We start from the raw sequence: 18,635 nt of genomic DNA on the forward strand, positions 1-18,635 counted from the left end.
TATAACCACCACTGGTTACAGGTGGTGGTCTCCAGGCTAACCCTGCCTTCACACGGTAAGGTAGCAAAATATCTCAGCATAATCCAATGTACAGAGGGCACGTACTTTCCCCCTCCAACTTCTGCACTTTCCCGATTATGATTCTTGATGAGAACTGCAGGATGTTGGAAGCAACACACAAAATCGCTTTAATTTCATTAGACAAATCGCACCAACTAAAACACCTTGTATAAACTTAATTCACTGTATAATAATCTGACAATAAACTAGAACCACACAGCTAGTTAAGAAAGTTTGATTTAAGATGTAAACGATAAAAAGGCAATTAAAACAGACTAACCAAGCAATTTAGCAGGTGTTCACTGAACACATAACCACTTTGCCACTGCTTTTCCAAAATAAAACTTAAAACTATCATTTTAAATGCAGTCTGTTCAGCCACTTCCACAGATAAAATCTAAAGCTAATAAAATCTAAAATAATTTTGTACCTAGGAACAAAAAATCACAGCAGACTAATTATATGGGCCTGGAAAGGAAGATTCTTTTCAAGTTCACATAAAATTGATGAAAAGAATGATTTAAGATACCATGCCCTGCAAGCACTAAGGAGACAAACTCCATCCACACTGTAAATCATCTAGAAATCAGCATGTGAGAATGATGGCAGCCTACTGATAAACATTTGCTTCAATATATCTAAATGACAGTAAAAATGCATATATAATTAATCTATGGTTATATTATTCACCGCTCCCTATCATAAACTTTAAACTGCTTAATGCAAGAATTATAAAAAGTGTTATTTCAGGAGGTGCAAGAAAATGAGGAAGCAAGCCTAACGTATCCTCGAGAAGCTAGAACACTAGCAGACCAGCAGAGTCGGGGGACGCACTCTTACCAAGGAAAGTTAGCACCTAAATACCTCTGTGCTTCGGGAATGTGGGACAGAGGGTGAAGAGTCGGCACTACTTGACTAGCAAAAATATCTTGAAAGACAGACATTTTTCAATTTTTGGAAGGGATGGGAAGCAGGACCAAGAGCAAGAGCTGAGGCACTTCAGCATGATGCTAGTAAGAATCCAATGCCAGTCGGGAGAGTTATGGTGCTTTCTCCTGCACCACTGTGTCTTTATTAGGGAATTTGCTGGTTCCTTCAAACTAATTATCTCCTAATTCTTCCAAAACCACTACAAGACAGGTCTGCGATCTCTATCCGAAAAACTCTGAAAATAAAGTTTTTTCAATACCCATTTGGCGGCAAAACCCAAACTGAACTGACATGAAGCCACATACAATTAGTTATTCCACTTGGTCTTAATATTCAGAAATTTAAAATTATTTGATGAGCCCTGTCCCAGATTGAAGTATTTATGTAGTCTGCATATGTGCATATTATGTCCCAAAAAACTAAAAATTCTCAATTCACAAAGGTTTCAGGCAAAGGACTGAAGATTTAAAGATAGGCTATACAGCAGCACAAGTTATAGATTACTTATAGAAGATATCCTATCTGTGTAGTTTCCGAGCAAGAAAAAAAAATTAAAAAAAAAAAAAAACAAAAAACTAGAAATGAAAGGGGAAGGAAAAGATGACCACATCCCAGCATAGAGCTACACAAGGCAGGAACACAATTAATCTGTCACTGAATGGCTGACTATGTAAACCAAGGAGTAAGTATCTTGTAACATGATCCTAAATAGGTCACTAGGAAACAGTAAACAATATTGTACTTTCCAAATCCCAATAGGACATATATGTTTTTACTTGATCTCTCTCCCAATTCTTAATTTTGCAATGTCTAATTATGTTTTGGTTTTGGAGTAGTGGAAAATCTGTTTCTTTAATAACTGTGTTAAGATACGATTTTTCTACCGAACTGGATAGGACAGTCTTGAGAACAAGCTTTTACGAAGCTTCTAGCATCCAGAACTGATTTATTCAGTGCAAACCTGTTTCTACAGTGTACAGAGTACAACCCCAACCCCAATCTGAGCAGAAAAGGGCAGGGAAGAGCAGTCGATGATCAGAAAATAGGGTAGATGGCCTGAGAGGTCTAGTTAATGAACCTAATGAGTAGATAATGCTAGTTGTCTACCCAATGGCCATTCTCATATTCTTTCCTGACAGAAACTCAATTTTACTAAGGATGACAATAATCCTAACTTTAAAAAAAAAAAAAAAAAGCCCTTGATTCTCCATGCTTTGAGGTGGCCACGTAACACAATGAGATATCATTAGAATTGAGTAAGTGGAGCTTCCCAGGAAATTATATATCCTCAATTTAATAAAAGTGAGCAGACTCAAGTGGTGTAACTTTCACCCTTCGCTCCTCCATGCCCTTCCCGGCTGGAACACAATGCTATAGGTGGAGAGCCAGGCACAATCTTGAGACCATGAGAACCACCACAAGCTAACGTAGAGCTGAAAAAGGTAAAAGGGGCCTGGTCCTTTTAACGACCTCATGGAACACATCACAAGTCCTGGACTACCTACTTTGAAACACGTACCTAAGAAAAATAAACTGCTCTCGTGTGAAGCCAATGTAGGACGCTTTTTGTTATATACAGTTGAATGCAATCTGAAGTGAGACACTATACCCACAAGAAATTATACTGAAGCACCCAAAACTCCCATTGATCTTAAAAGAAGGTAAGCCTGAGTGCAAGATGATTCTCCCTCCTAAAACCAAAATTTTCCCATAAAAATCAATCACCAGAAACATACTTTTCCTTGGAGGATTCCTTAGTTTTAAATCTGTCCTTAACCACCTATCAAATATACCACATGTAACTAACTTTTCATAATTGTCACCTTCTCCACCACAATATTTAATTATCCATCAGCAAACACCTTTGGTATACCAGGTACTTCTTCCTTATTTCATTCAACCATTCACAACTTTTCTTCCTTATTTCATTCAACCATTCACAACTTCTCTAATTCAGAGGAGTCTTCTTTATTTTCTCCATGGGACTTGAAATGCAGACTTCATAAAAACCTAAGCCAAAGCCTCTGAATTTACCAATTTACCAATCTTAACCAATCTTATGCTCTCCTTAACTTTATATGGAATTTTATGAACAGAGTGCATGTGACCAATTCCTCGATGGTTACTGTCACACACGTAAGGCCTTTAAAAGCATTTGTTCAGATGATAAAGCTCAAAGACCTATTTTGCCCACAGTTCTCTTCATCTCTCCACAGGACTATGTCTGCAGGAACAAGATTTCATCCAGGGCAGTGCCTAATTCAAATGCTCCTGGCACTTATTTCCAGACAGATTGCTAGGTGTCACGTAAGAATGATGACCAAGACCCAACTTATGCCTTCACGAGGTTTAAAGCAAGTTTCTTCAGAGGAGGATTATCTGTGTGCTAAATGTGATACGAGGGGTTACACATAGTCTCAGGGGGCCTCCAAGAGTGACACCTAGCCTGGCTCAAGGGTACTGGAAAAAGTTTCCGGAGAATGTAGCATTTAAAGCTGAATTCTAAAAGATTAATCAGGAATCAATCAGGCAAATTGTGTGTGTGTGTGTGCGTGTGTGTGTGTGTGTGTGTGTGAGAGAGAGAGAGAGAGAGAGAGAGAGAGAGAGAGAAAGATTGAGGATCTGGTGGGTGGGGGTTTTTGTTTTATTTTGCTTTATTACCAGGCAGCAAAGGTCTAGAAGAGAACACGGTATGTTAAAAACTGATAGTTGGAAGCTTGAAGCACACAGCATAGGCTGGGGTGATGTGAAAGATGATGCTAGAGAAATCAAAATGTAGACACACAGCTCAAAGAGTCTGTGAGTTTATCCTCAGGGTAATGGAGGAAAGAAGAGTTTTGAGTAATTATAACATCACTGCTAGGACCTGTTAATTGCCTACTAAGTACTAGACTCTATAAATGACTTTACTTCCTCCAACAAATGTATGAGGAAGGGATACCTGTCACAGGAGTGTCACCATCACCCAAGGGACAGACAGAAGCAGGGTACTGGTGCTGAAGCTAAGGAGAAGTGGACAAGACTGGGATAGACAAGACAGTAGAATGAAAAGACCTGGTACTTGATTGGATACAGGATGAAGGTGAAAGGGAAGAGACGAAGAGAACGAGGGCAATCCTGCAATTTATTGTCCAAATGAACATATGTCCCCTTTGACAATGAAAAGGAACACTGATGAAACACCGGGATACGTGATCGCTCTACAATCAAGGTCCAGGTAACCGGATGCCGCTGCTGCTATTTTATTAAGGCACTTGGGACCACAGGATATATACGAGCGGAGAGTACGGGTTCAGTTTTACACGCGGAGATGGAGGTCCAAGAGGAACATCCCAATGGAGCCAGCCATCTGGCCTGTGGGCAGAACTTGGGGAACTTTTCTCAGAAGAGAGATGTATGTGGTGAGTCAACAGTACACGGACAATAAACGAAGGCAATGGAGCAGAAAATATCACTCTCACTGGGAGCTTTTATCTTTTAAACTTTCCTGAGGCAAAACAATTACTTATTTAAGATCTCTTATATGCTCTTGACTCTCTACCTCCTTCAGATGTTAACATAATCTGAAGCTACAGTGCACACCCAGCTTCAGTTCTGGTGACCAAAGCTACAGTGATGATTTGCGTTTCACGAGGTCTCATTATTTCCAATGCCTTCTTGCTTTTGATTCAAATAGGAGTCAGCTGAGTTGACTTTATCAAGTTTTAACAAGAAGAGTACCTGTGCTACATTTTCTAGGTATTTTCATACTTGAAAATGTCTTTTTGTTGCCTTCACATATGAAAGATAAAGTGATTTAAAAACTCCATAGTCTTCTCGTTATTACAGAGAAGAAACCTACGTCAGTCTGGCTTTTGTACCATGTTATCCAGTGTCTGTCCTTCGGCTGGGTACTTCTACAATATGTCCCTTTCCTTTTAATCGAACCAAGTTACCAAGACATACTAGGAGTAACTCTCTTTTCATTTATATTACCCAGAACTTAACCCTTTTATCTATAAAGCCAGACCTCCTCGGTTCAAAAACCTTTTCATCAATTCTATCTTTGATCACATTGCCTCTGTTCCATTTTTTTTTCCTGAAGAAAATCTCTGTCTTTTGTTAAAACCTTGTCCTCCATACCTACCATCATCTCTCCCATTGTTTCCACTCCTCTTCCTTTTCTCTGCATTCTTACAAAGCATCTCATGGTTTGTTCTTTTTTTTCTTTTTTCATGTCACTGGACACTCACAGTATCAGCCTCACTCTTCAGCATCACTCATGAAGATGTTCTCTCGTCACACCCCCACCAATAACCTTCCCTTTTGTCACTCCCCGTATCATCACACCATTTTTTCACCTCAGCTCTTTGCTTTCCGTTTCAGATTTCTCAGAGATCATGACTCAAACTTTTTTAGAACCCCAAAGTTCTGAAATGTTTTTCTGGTCTCTGTAACAAATCCTTCTGAAACGTAAACTGTTCTTCTGAGTCTTCATGTAACTACCACTTTCTGTTTTCCTATAGAGTCTATGCAAAGGCTTGCCAAGATAATTTTCCCTTTACTTACCCTCAAAGAAGCAGACATCTGCCCAAACCCTGCATATGCTATGGGTACTCTTGGTTTTTATTTTGGGACTAATGTCCCTTTCCTACCCAGAGTTAGTTTATTTGACAAGTATTTGGTAAGCACCTATAATGTACCAGGTATTTGCCAGGGAATTCGACAGCAAGGTAGTTCTCTGCCTTGGAGCTCATATTGTAGCAAGGGAGATGGACAGCAAGAAATAAATTAAATGACCCACTTGTTAATAATGCCTAAAGGAGGGAAAGAAAATGCACTGATGGAGAAGAGTGAATAAGTTATATAATATAAAAATATATAATAAGGAAATCAAGTCCACATGCACAGAGACAGCCTGAGGGCAAAAGATCCAAAAGGCCACCATCCAAGGTGGCTGTGCCTGTAGTATTCATTGTTTTATGCCAACTCTGGTGAACAAATGGAGGGATTCTCTCTTCAGCAGAGACTATCTATCCTTCTGGTCCGTGCCACTGTCAACAGCAATTTCCTTGAATGGATACTTCCCTAGTTCAGTGCTCTACCTTAGTTCCCCACTTGCTTCTGCCTATTTTATTTCTGTCAGATTCAGTCTCCAAATTGGTTGTAAAATACAGACACAATGGAAGCTCTCTTATCAATGTAATTAAGGCTGGCAATAGACCTATTAACTAAAGGAGATAAAGTTGACTTGCAAGCAAAAGTTTAAGTAGGACAATTTTAAGTTATACATATGACTTAATAATTCATATATTCATGTATGTTTTATATATATTTATAGAGAGAGAGTTTTCTAATCTTCTAAAAGCAAAGCTTCTGCTTTAACTATGAGACCACTAATTGGAGTCTTGTGGCATATTTTCTGCATAACCATGCATGTGATTAATCATGTATAGTTTCCAGCTTAGGTTTTTCTAAAGTAGACCAAGAACTTCAATACTTGGGAAAATATTAAGCAAGATGAGTACAGACTGCTTCTACATCTTTATGATTTCTTCCCAGCTGTTTTTATAGGCATCTCACCAGTGACTCACATTTGTTGAAAATTTCCAAAACACTAGACTTCATTTAAAAAAATATATTTTTGTATAATTCATCAGTTTAACAGAAATTAATCAAATTGTACAAGAAAAATAACAAGAACAACTGATCTGGGAATAACTAATTGATTCATGATAATCATATAATTTAACTGAAATACCAGAGGGAGAGAACTGTGCCCATTTCCCTAGCTGGCAGCCTGTCTGGGACAAGGTCAGGGTATCACAGGCACAGAAAAGGAAAAGAGAGAATCAGGTGATCTAGTTGGCCAATTAGGTGGAGACTGGTTCACAGAAATCCTACGCAGAGAGATTGAAAAGAATAGCTACTTTATCTCTTTAACAGCCTCCTGTCCCTGAATTAAAAATATCAGTCCTCCGTTCTACTTGGTAGATAGAGTATACGAATTTCAAAACTTTGGGGGGGGGAGGTGGGGAATATTATAAAAATGAAAAGGAATCCATCTCTATACCTGCTCCTAGAAACCTGCCATGTAGCTGTTATTTCTAACTGTTTACCATTGGTCAGTGAGTAATTGTATTTTCCAGTCTGGTCGATCAACTTTATGGTTTGTGGGTATCTTAAATTGTGGCAATAGGTCGACTGTCAAATCAAGGTTTGGTGTTCCTCTGATTGTTCATCATCTTTGTTTCCATGAGTTTTAATAGGAAATTGAGAGAGTCAGTCTCAGGGTCCCTAGTCAGCCATCACATAAAATGAAAGTGTCAACTTTTTTATTTTTTCATATAAATAGGTGTTATTCATCTAAGTCAATGTAAGGCTGAAATAGTATTTCAGGAATTAATACTCATCGTTTCTGATACCATAACATAAATAGAAATGTTAAGGGCAGGGAGACTTGGGTAGAGCCTTTTCTCCTATTCTCTCCCCCAGAGACGTTTATATTTCCCTGAAACACATTAGGAAAGATACAAGCAGGCGAATGGCTGATTTGGTACAGCAAACACCAAGTAAGGTTATGCAATGTTGCTATCCAGACATGAATGCTCTGAAACTAGTTCTAACATAAAATTAACTAATATATCGTGCTGAAGATATCTCCAACCCCTTAAGAAGTTTTTGGTTGCGTAAAGTCATGTGCTATATTCTACTCAAGTCTTTTGGGGCAAACATCCTTTCTAAAAATATCCCACATCACACATAGGCCGATGTGTTGTTTCTGGATTATTGGAGAATGGGTCAATCTGTACCTTGAAAAAGTCAAAATTAATAAAATGTAACTCAGATGCAACACAGATGAAAATACACCTTTCACAAGCAATAAATACTTAAACAGAAAAGCATCTAGGAGGATGGTTTAGGAACCCTTCCTTCAAATCCAGGAATGAGCATTAATTCTCAAATAGACTATGCTATTAATACCCAGATAGACCTGTATTAGACTAGAACTCAGTTTTTTTTTATTTTAAGAGTCTCCTGTATTGTCAGTTAGCAACTCCCCCATTAAAAGAAAAGTTCTAAAGTAGCTTTAAAAGGAAAGGACATTTCAGCTGCTCTCATAATAATGGAACCTGCAGAGGGTCTGGAGTGTCAAATCCTAGTCAAATCATGTGTTCTATTATTACCTTAAATTCCCTTGGGATAGTGTTAAAATGCAGCCCTTCGTTTTCAAGGACGGAAACCCTCCATCTTTGTGACTTTGTACATTTATTTTTCTGCTAACTAATGTGAAGACATTTCTGTACCAGTTTTCTAGTACATGACAAGATTTGAGCTCACACTGTTACAATGCAGGAGCAACAAGCACACTTCTCACACTAGTTATCACTGCTGACACTGTTCCATCCCCAAGAAGAACCATCAGGTACAAAGTAAGCTCCGTCCTGACGTTCATCGCGGCTCTCTCACCAGACTCCTGGTGCTCAGATTAGAACAACTTTTGTTCCAGCAGTGGAATCTTAGTTCAGTTCTTGAGCTACAATTGGTTCTTTCAGGTCTATTTTAAAGTTTAAAAAAAATAAATAAATAAATAAAACAAGTTTAAACAACTGGTAGGGATATTAGATACTTTTTTTTTTAATTTATTTTATTTTATTTTATTTTTTATTTATTTATGATAGTCACAGAGAGAGAGGCAGAGACATAGGCAGAGGGAGAAGCAGGCTCCATGCACTGGGAGCCCGACATGGGATTCGATCCCGGGTCTCCAGGATCGCGCCCTGGGCCAAAGGCAGGCGCCAAACCGCTGCGCCACCCAGGGATCCCGATACTTTCTTATATATATTGTGACTTGGTATAAAAATACACTGATGACATGGTAACCAAGGAAAAAATGATTTAAAGTCTTAAAGTCCATTACACTAACATAATTATTGTGAGAAGAATTGTTTGTGATAACATTAAAAATACAAAATGTACAACCAGGCAAATACTCTAGGTCAACAACAAGAAGTCTTATGTATAAAAACGGAACCAATTAGCAATGTCCACGATAGCCAAAACATGGAAAGAGCCAAACAGTCCATCAACTGATGAAGAGATAAAGAAGAGGTGGTATGTATACGTACAATGGAATATTACTCAGCCATCAAAAAAAATCTTGCCATTTGCAACAGTGTGGAACCAGAGTGTATTCTGTGTTAAGTGAAATTAAGTCAGAAAAAGACAAATACCATGTGATTTCACCCATATGTGGAATTTAAGAAACAAAACTGATGAACACAGGGGAAGGGAAGGAAAAATAAGATAAAAACAGAGAAGGAAGCCAACCATATGAGATGCTGAATTATCAGGAACAGACCGAGGGTTGCTGGTGGGGAGGATGGGGTCACTGAGTGATGGACGTTAAGGAGGACACTCAATATAATGAGCACTGGGTGTTATATGTAACTGATAAATCACTAAATATTACCTCTGAAACTAATAATGCACTATGCTAACTAACTTGAATTTAAATAAAATCTGAAAAAGAAAGAAGGGAAAAAAAACAAACCCTGATCTGATTAGATCACGCACTTAGATATCTGGGAGTATCTTTTGACCCACTCATTCTAAAGAATCTCAACAAAGGTAATTCTGTAAGAATGCCATGATGCTGAGACACAACCTATAATTTTTCAGGTCTCATGGTATGAAACTCTAAAATCTCAAATGAGCAGTCATCCAAATGTTGACCAAATTCAAAGCGCTGAACTGTTATTTATCTTTGCTTGTAGTAGTATCTAGTGTATTTAGAAGCCCTCTGGCATCCAAACTCCAATTACTAGATGTAAGAACTATCTGGGGAGAATATATCAGGACACCACATTTTCACATAGAATGTCTATGCCTATCTGCTCTCTGAAGTTCAATATTATCTTCAGTCAATAATTAATTGTATTTCAACAAGTCTTTACTCAATTCTTACGACGTTGACTATAATTCCACAGGCACAGTGGGAAAAATAAATAAAAGAAATAGTTCCTACTATCGAGGAGTTTACAATCTAGAAGAATTAACTTCAAGTGATTACACTGACAGAAATAAGACACCATCAATTTCCAGCTATGTGAGTGAGTCATTTTGGACCTGATTTAGATGAAAATTTGGGGCTAAAATGGGATGGCATCTTGGAAGGAGGTGGGATACTGTGCACATGGTAGGTGTGTGAGTTATAGTGGCCAGCAGGTAAAGTGTGGTAGATAGTCTCCAAAGAGGATGGCCATCGCTCCCTTTGCTTCTTTAGATGCTCCTCAAATCAAGCAATGAATAATTCCCTCCCCTTGAACCTTGGCCAGTGGCTTGTTTGACTAAGAATATAGTGGAAGGACCTCCTAGGACTCCCGAGGGTAGGTCCTAGAAGCCTTGCAGCTGCCACCCAGGTGACTCGCTCGCATTCTGCTGTGGGTAGATCCTGGGGCAACTACACGCAATAAATTAGGGGCAGAGAGAAACTGAAGACAAAAGAGCAGTAAATCATTGCAGTAGTTGAAGTAAAACATTAAAAAAAAAAAAGTGTAAAACCACAAAGTAATAGGAAAATAGCAGACGATGAACGTCAGACATGAGTAGAGGGGAAAATCCAAAAGACTTTCCGGTCCATGAAACTTAGCAAGAAAAAGTAGAAGTCAAAGTGGGTTCTGAGGCTTCAGAACATAGACAACCAGAAAGAGAATGATGCTATTAATAAAGACCGGGATTCAAAAGGAAAGCACGCATGGAGAAAACAAGAGGAAATTAAATTAGAGGTGCTGGGCAGCCATCCAGGGAGAATCATTCGACAAGTAAACGGCAATGGAAGTACTGAGTCTCTTTTCTGGAATTGGGTACTGTTTATATCTCGTCGATACTCTGATGCCACCTAAGCTCTGAAAACAATGACTTCTTTTGTGTCTCCACAGGGTTAATGATTTCATTGCAAATTAACCTGCTCTTTTTTCTGGCCAAAAGATATGTAAGATCCCTTACCAATAAATGCCGTGGTAAAAATTAAAAGCACTTAATGGTAAATTTGCAACTGGTTTGAATACATTGCTCTCACACTAAAAAAAAATTTTCTACTTGAAAGACTACATTTTCAGATTTACAGAAGTTATCTCAATGCAATGTGTACCCAGTGGCATTTCAAAGTATCCACGTTAAAAAAAAAAAAAAAAGTCCCTTTACATATCATCAAAACACATGACTTCCTGGCCTGTGCGACAGCAACATTTGCTTCCACCCTGCCCGAAGTAACCAAACACAGTGAAAGAAAACTGAAATCCCTGCTTATTTCAGAAGTTTACCTTCCATCCTCTACGTCCTCCGTGTCCCTAATCCTGTAAATCTTTGTATTAAAATTTTTTACAACTGGGTTTCCTTAGGCGATTATGTGTGTAGAGAGAAAAAGAAATACCTCTGTACTTTTAGGGATTATTGAAGGCTAGAGAATTTATGACTCATTCAGCGTGCTCTAACTTTTAACTCTTAATTGAACCTGCTCTCCATATAAAGACTATGAAGGCATATACTACAGAGCTCACATAACCTTGTGAACTCCATCAGGCTCCTGGACAGGCCCTACATCCCCACGAGCAGATTACGGACTCCTTTTAAAATACTCCCAAACTCAGTTATGTTAGGTTAGAGCTATAGCTAATGTTGCCAACAGCATGATCAAATCATTTATGTGTATTATTGAAATTGTATGAGTTTAGATCAGTGTTTCTCAACCTCTTCCCATCAGAACTCCTTAAAGACTCTTTTTAGACATTTATTTGCTAATCCTCTCCCCATACAATTTTAATACCACACTTCAATTATGTCTGTTATTGTACTATTTTTAGGCTTTATATTATTAAAAAAATACTTCTCTTCAAACTCCCCAAGAACCAATTTTTACCCTCCTAAGCAGGAGGTCTCCCTCATTAAGAATGCATGTTATATTTAGATTAATAATCTGTTGCTCAAACAAGAATTATGTTTATCATCAAAATAATGCTAAGCCTTTGATCTTATATAGGATTCACGAAGAACAGGAGAAAGACTCATGACCATACTTCTGGAACTTTCAACTTAAAGACTGAGAAGTGCAGATAATAATCTTACTTTCAGTACCTGCTAAATAAAACTGTGGAATTCTTCCATTTTATTTATTTATTTAATTTATTTATTTATTTATTTATTTATTTATTTATTTATTTATTTAATTTATTTGGAATTCTTCCATTTTAAAGGCCACCGTCATTCCTCCAATTTTCACTGCCTTTACTGAGAGATCAGCAACTCAGATTATCTGTGGCTAACAAGTAAGACATTTTAAAACCAGAAGTATAAGTAGTTCTATTCATGAGGTCCTCAAGTACAGAATAGATAGATAAGAAAGATACAAATAAGAATTTGACAATTGTAAGTATCTTCAATTCACCTAACTATAGAAACAGTAGTAGCACTGACATTTGGTAGAAAAGAACTGTGAAGAAGTAATTTTAAGATGAAGAATCCTAGTTAAATACAAACCATTTAAAAGGAAATATGAAAAGGTGATCATTGTACTAATAGTTTCAAATATTCTATTTATGTTTATAATTAAAACTCAAGGGATCCCTGGGTGGCGCAGTGGTTTGGCGCCTGCCTTTGGCCCGGGCCGCGATCCTGGAGACCCGGGATCGAATCCCACATCGGGCTCCCAGCATGGAGCCTGCTTCTCCCTCTGCCTGTGTCTCTGCCTCTCTGTCTCTCTCTGTGTGACTATCATGAATAAATAAATAAAAAAAATAAATAAATAAAAACAAACAAACAAACAAACAAAAAAAACTCAATATTAAAGCTCAAAAATGTATTTCTTCTTAGTCAATACACCTGTACCTCCTTTCTCACTCCAGCATAAGCAGGGCTGAATTATCACTTACTGCTGACTAAAGCAAGGACAGTAGAAACCACAGGGTTTCTGACCCATTAGGGCTCCATCCCACCCACTCTACCAAGCACCCAAAGGAAGACTTAATGGGGTGCAGATGGGGCATGAATCGCTTATAGTAAGCATAAGGCATTCTTCCAGTCAGTAGAAACAAAGGTTTTTCCACCAAAATAGAAGAAGAGGGATTATGTCTAAAGCTAAAGAGATTTACAGACACCACAATTTAGTAGGGGCACAATATTTAAGAAACAGCCATATCACATCAACTACGTCAAAATATTATTTAAGAAAAAGAAAATGTCTTATAATGGGATCATTACTGTCTCATGACCTGGCAACCTGGGAAAGCTTTTAAGCCTGCAACAAGATTTTATTTTATTTTATTTTATTTATTTTATTTTATTTTATTTTATTTTATTTTATTTTATTTTATTTTATTTTTTATTTTATTTTATTTTATTTTATTTTATTTTATTTTTATTTATTTATTTTTTTCTGCAACAAGATTTTAAAGTTAAGACTGAAACTGTCTTTCTAGTTAATCTCTTCTTTTTCTGGCCAAAAAAAAAAAAAAAAGTAGGATTTCATCATTACTTAAGTGATACTTTTAGTGTTACTAAAAAAATACCTATCTTCTTGTTCAGAAGTATGAGCTGTATACATTTCAAGTCTCTACTTGAAGAGATTTAGCCAACTGAAGCTTTATGCATAATCAAAATGTCAACTTTATTAGCAATTGTAAATTTTCTCTAATACTTTGATTCCATTTACTTTTAAATAATTTTAATAAAGACTAGTTAAAATCATGAATTATCCCTTACAACTATTCTTTTATCCTACAATTTGTACATACTAAATTTCTCAATGTAGATAGCAATAAGTTATATTAGATAAGAATACACTGTGTATCTGGGTATAGTGGGTACTGGCCTAGTGATACTAAGTCATTAAAAACAGAAGACTTGGTTAAATAATTATCAATAAAAATATAAAACATTTCTTTATAAATAAGAGGCAGCCACCAAATTAATTGCCCCATTTTCAGGTCAACTGAACGCCTTTCCCATTTACCTTAACATAAATCCACAATGTTAAAATGAGACAATCTGACCAGCACAATGACAAATTATCCAATAAACAATTTACAGTAGGAACCCTTCATAATTAAGTTTCTTCCTTCATTTTAAAAAAATGGGATCAGGAATCAATGAAAATAAGTAAACAAAAAGTTAAAAAAGAATATAATCATAAATTATATTTACCATCCCATACCAAGTATCTGTAAAAAAAGAAATACTGTTAGAATAGTTCAACTCAGCAATCAATGTGGTAGCTATTAACACTGAACATGACAGTCATGGGAAAACAATCCATTTCTTCAGAAAATTTTTTGAAATTAATAAATTTATTAAATAAAATACTGCCTCAAAATGTATCCTAGCAAGAGAAAAGAATCATGAAAAAGCAAAAGCATCAAGTAAGGACAGTAGCAAAATTTTATGAGAAATTATGTATTTACCTTGGTTCTGCACTCAGCGTTAGGACGGTTTTTTGTGGTAGAGAACTCTGTGAGCTTTGTTTAAAATCCTATAAAAACAAACAAAAATTTTTATTTTTACTTTTAAAAGCTAAGTTTCAAAACTAACTATGTAATAGTACTTACAAAATCCTAAGAAGGACACAATGTGGGAAAAAAAAATCCTTTTTCTAGCTATATAAAGTCCACCAAAATCCAAAATAAGTAATTCTTGTGTGTGCACATATATATGCGTGTGTATTCAGACTTCACTAGAGCATATGTTACAGGGACTAGAGTCCAATTAGGAGCCAAGTAGATCAGAGTTCTAAAGATAATTTTGCAGAAAGTTTCATTATTTTACCTTTGTATCATAGGTTTCATATCCTTAAGCAGTGTATGTCCACTTACTGGATTTTTTACTTTAATATGAATATGTGATATTTGTAATTTCATTGCAAATATCAGGTTATGAAAATATTGAGGTTATTATCTGATTCCAGATGTGTAAGCTCCAATCACATGCAAAATTTCAAAGCCTATCATTTACAATAGACTCCAATGACAAAATGTTAAAACAATTTTAAAACAACTGAGTTGCTAAGTGGAAGTCTAAAGAGGTTTGCTAATTGTTCTTCCTTGTTGTTGAAGAGCATTATTTTCCTTTCAGAGTATGTTCTGTTTTATTGGCTCCTCTGATCCCAACACCGACATAAGCCAAGGCAGATATCATCCCATCTTACAGATAAATGAACGAGGGCACACAGATGTTAAGCAACTTTTTCAAGGCCCGTGCAAGCAGGTACAGAGGTTGAGGCTAATAGCTAGTCTCCTAATTCCTCAACCTCTCCTCTACTGTTACACACATCTGAGCCTGGCCCACACCACTCCATGGACTCATCCTGAAACCAGAAGGCAATTTAGGATCAAATTTGAAGTTCAGCAAGAACAGAGGAAGGTCTCACAGAAGTTCAAATACCAGGGAGCTTCTAATTAAAGCCAAGCAAATAACTAATTATAATGTTCGGTTACCTTCCAATATCATCTTAATGATGTTCTGAAAGCCCTAAGTTTCACGTAACAAAGTAAGTTCGTTAATTTTCATGCTTAGATCTAGTCAGAACAAAATATACACTACAAATCAACTACAGACACACTTATAGGAAAGAAGAACATATAGGTATTTCATATATAAAATGATACAAATTCTTTCAAATAATGTACAAGGAAATCACTGTTTTTCAATCTCTTTTCACTAAGCTTCTCACCCCCTTTTCCAATCCAAGAACAAAAGAATCACACATTTTTAAGATAATATAAAAGGTAGCAACTAACCATGTCTAGGAGGTTATCAAAAGAGTAAGAGTTGTACAAGTTTTTGTCCTTCAAAATAAGTAGTAGCGCTGAATATCCAATTATCTTCTTCAAATTCACCAATGAATTAAAGAGTCTGTGAACCAAAAATTTTACTGGTCTGAGAAGTAATTCAAACATCTGTATACAATATTTTCAGTTTTTTTAATAATGACCAAACTACCATTACTTTCATCCTGTATTCACAAAGTGAAACCTATAACGAATGGACTCTTCTTTGCCCAGAAATAGGTTACCAAGAAAAAAGAAGGTTAATCAAAAGACATCACTAATAAGGATTCATTTAAAATAGAAAATTTTCTGTACGCATCTGAGACGTGTAAATTTATTCAAACTACCGGAACTTTCTATGAATATCACACCAAATATTAAGAATATCCAACATGATCACTCTAATAGCTTTAAGGCATTCTAAGCAAAAAAGTGATTTGAGCCTTTATGTTAGAAAATTCTTCAAAAAATGTTGAAACAGCAGAAGGAAACATGAGATTAAACTGTCACTCACAAGAAAATTCAATCAGTATACATATTTCAAAACTCAAATTCCTAAAGAATTCAAATAAATACTTTGTTGACTTTAGTTTCATGTTCTTGTTCAAAAAAAAAAAAAGAGTTTTCAGAGGTCTGGAAATGAAATTGTCTTTGTCCTTCTTACTTTTCTTGGTCATTAAAACTGTTAACTGTATTCAAACTGTATGCCTGAGGAACCAAAGAGATGCGCATGAATCAATCGATTCAAAATCAATTCTGGAATAGAATCTTGGTACATTACCAGCTATTACTGAACCACTATAAATGGGAAAAGAATTTGTTTCAAGTTTTTTTTTTCAAATTCCATCTTGTTTCTTTATAGAATAGGCATCCATAGGTAAACTCATTGGAGAAATCCGTAGAGAAACTTGGCTAACCATGCTTTCAATCAGCCATTGAATCTACTATGGTTATAGGGTGATTATGTTATTTTCCCCAATACAGGAAGCAATTTTGGATCTATATGTTAAGAACATTTTTGTTGGCATGCAACAACAAAAGAATGTGTAAGAGAATTAGAAATAACTTCTTTTTGCAGAGCACTGAGACTGCCTTCAAAGATGTGGGTGATCATAATCAATAAAGTAATTAACTATGCTAGCATGTTATACATTCACAGTATTAAAGTCTTAGGGACGTGGGTTCAGGCCATCATCCAGCTAAGTTTCTCAGTCTATTCAAGTGTTTTCACCAGACCAAAAAACAGTATGAATGAATACAATTCAGTTATACAAACAAGCCCCTTGATCTAAGTTTATTTTTATTATCTACATGGCTATCTTTATTAGGCTGTCAAAACCTGAAGAACAAAAGTCATGCTCTCCGTCAGCTGAAACCTTTTATGTATTACAGTGCACTGAAGTCCCGATTTAACGGAGGTAATGCCACACATCAATGTTCGTATCCTAAAGGCACACACACACAGTCTTCTAAGGAGATAAGCACAAGGTACTGGCACGGTATCCCCCAAATGCTTTCTCAGGATGCATAAAGCTGTTTTGTATAGAGCAGAGCAAGACTAAACACAGTAAATAAGTTTGGGAAGCATTGGGTAAAGCAAGATTTTAGACTGTCTCTAAAATCATTTTAAAATGTCTCAACATTTACCCTTGTGAGATTTCTCAGAGCCTCTAACTTCCTAACACACCCTTATCCTATAATCATTGAACAGTTCAGGGATCATCACTTGGAAATCAGTTTTCCATTCTGTTATCATTACTGCTCTTGAAAGCAGATATTATCACGTTTGTCCATGAATAGTTATATCTACACATTTGGAACCTCACACTCAACCTTTGTTCATTTTTTTCTCCGACCTACCTTTATTACGACTAGAAACTGGCAAACTCTAAATCTTTCTGTAACTGATCTCATTACCATTTCTTCTCCTGTACATATTACCCACTTTTAGGCTGAACATCCATCACAAACACTGTCCAAGTCTAATTCATTTTTTCATGCCATGGTTAGAATTAACCTTCAAATAGCCATGATGTATTCTTGCTCTCCAGGTGATAATTATATAAACATTCAATCTATTGTTGAAAGCAGTACACTAAGGAAGAATCACCCTTAGATGACAGAAGAAAAAGCTAGAAGGGTTGGGATCCCTGTTGGCATTGTGGAGCTGCTATACCTGAACTGAGGACCTGCAGAATTCTTCAACATGGCACAAATTTAAGTAGGATAGGATTTATTCATTTTCAAATTGCTATTACTAGCAGCCAAATGCAATCCTTAACTCTTACACTTGTTCATACGGGCACCTCTGCCAACATCTGAATAAACAGTCAACAGTCCAAGAACAAGAGAACACCCAATGCTAGCTGCCTCTCTGTTTATAACTCTTTAACTTGTGTTTTGAAACTTCCTACTTAAAATGTCTATGCTAATGACTTGATAATTGTGTAGACTTTTCAATGAAGTGTAAAGTTCTCGAAAAGCAAATTTACAAATGTCAAGTACAATTTACGAATTATTGTCTTTTTTCTTTAAGATGCAATTTTGTACGGTGATGTTTTTATAAGCTAAAAGCATAAGCAAACATATGGAGGAACTAATGACAGGCCTTCTGGAAAGGTTATGAAACATAAAATGTTCGGTTGCAAAAACTCAATGACCTGTACCCAAGTCTCTTTCAATATGGCAGCCAGAGAGCAAGTAGACAGTGTTAGGAGAATGACTTCTTCATTTCCTCTTAGGAACTCTTCTGGATCTAAGTTTCACTTTTAAACTCTCAATAAACCAAGAAGACAGGAGCAGATGAAAAGGAAAAAAATGGAGGATCTGATCTTACTTTTGAAAATG

At 36.4% G+C, this 18,635-nt stretch overlaps 1 protein-coding gene across 1 annotated transcript in view; it reads right to left on the reverse strand.

Moving 5' to 3' along the window:
* MAN2A1 (mannosidase alpha class 2A member 1) overlaps window positions 1-18,635 on the reverse strand; it is a 161,497-nt gene that overhangs the window by 56,138 nt on the left and 86,724 nt on the right. Inside the window, exons 11-12 of the mRNA XM_038532169.1 lie at window positions 15,759-15,873; window positions 14,427-14,494 (exon numbers count right to left, since the gene is read on the reverse strand). Of these exons, the coding sequence (XP_038388097.1) occupies window positions 14,427-14,494; window positions 15,759-15,873 (183 nt within the window). The remainder of the gene's footprint in view (window positions 1-14,426; window positions 14,495-15,758; window positions 15,874-18,635) is intronic.

This window comes from Canis lupus, chromosome 3 (genome assembly GCF_011100685.1).
Source record: "Canis lupus familiaris isolate Mischka breed German Shepherd chromosome 3, alternate assembly UU_Cfam_GSD_1.0, whole genome shotgun sequence".
NCBI classification, from domain to species: domain Eukaryota; kingdom Metazoa; phylum Chordata; class Mammalia; order Carnivora; family Canidae; genus Canis; species Canis lupus.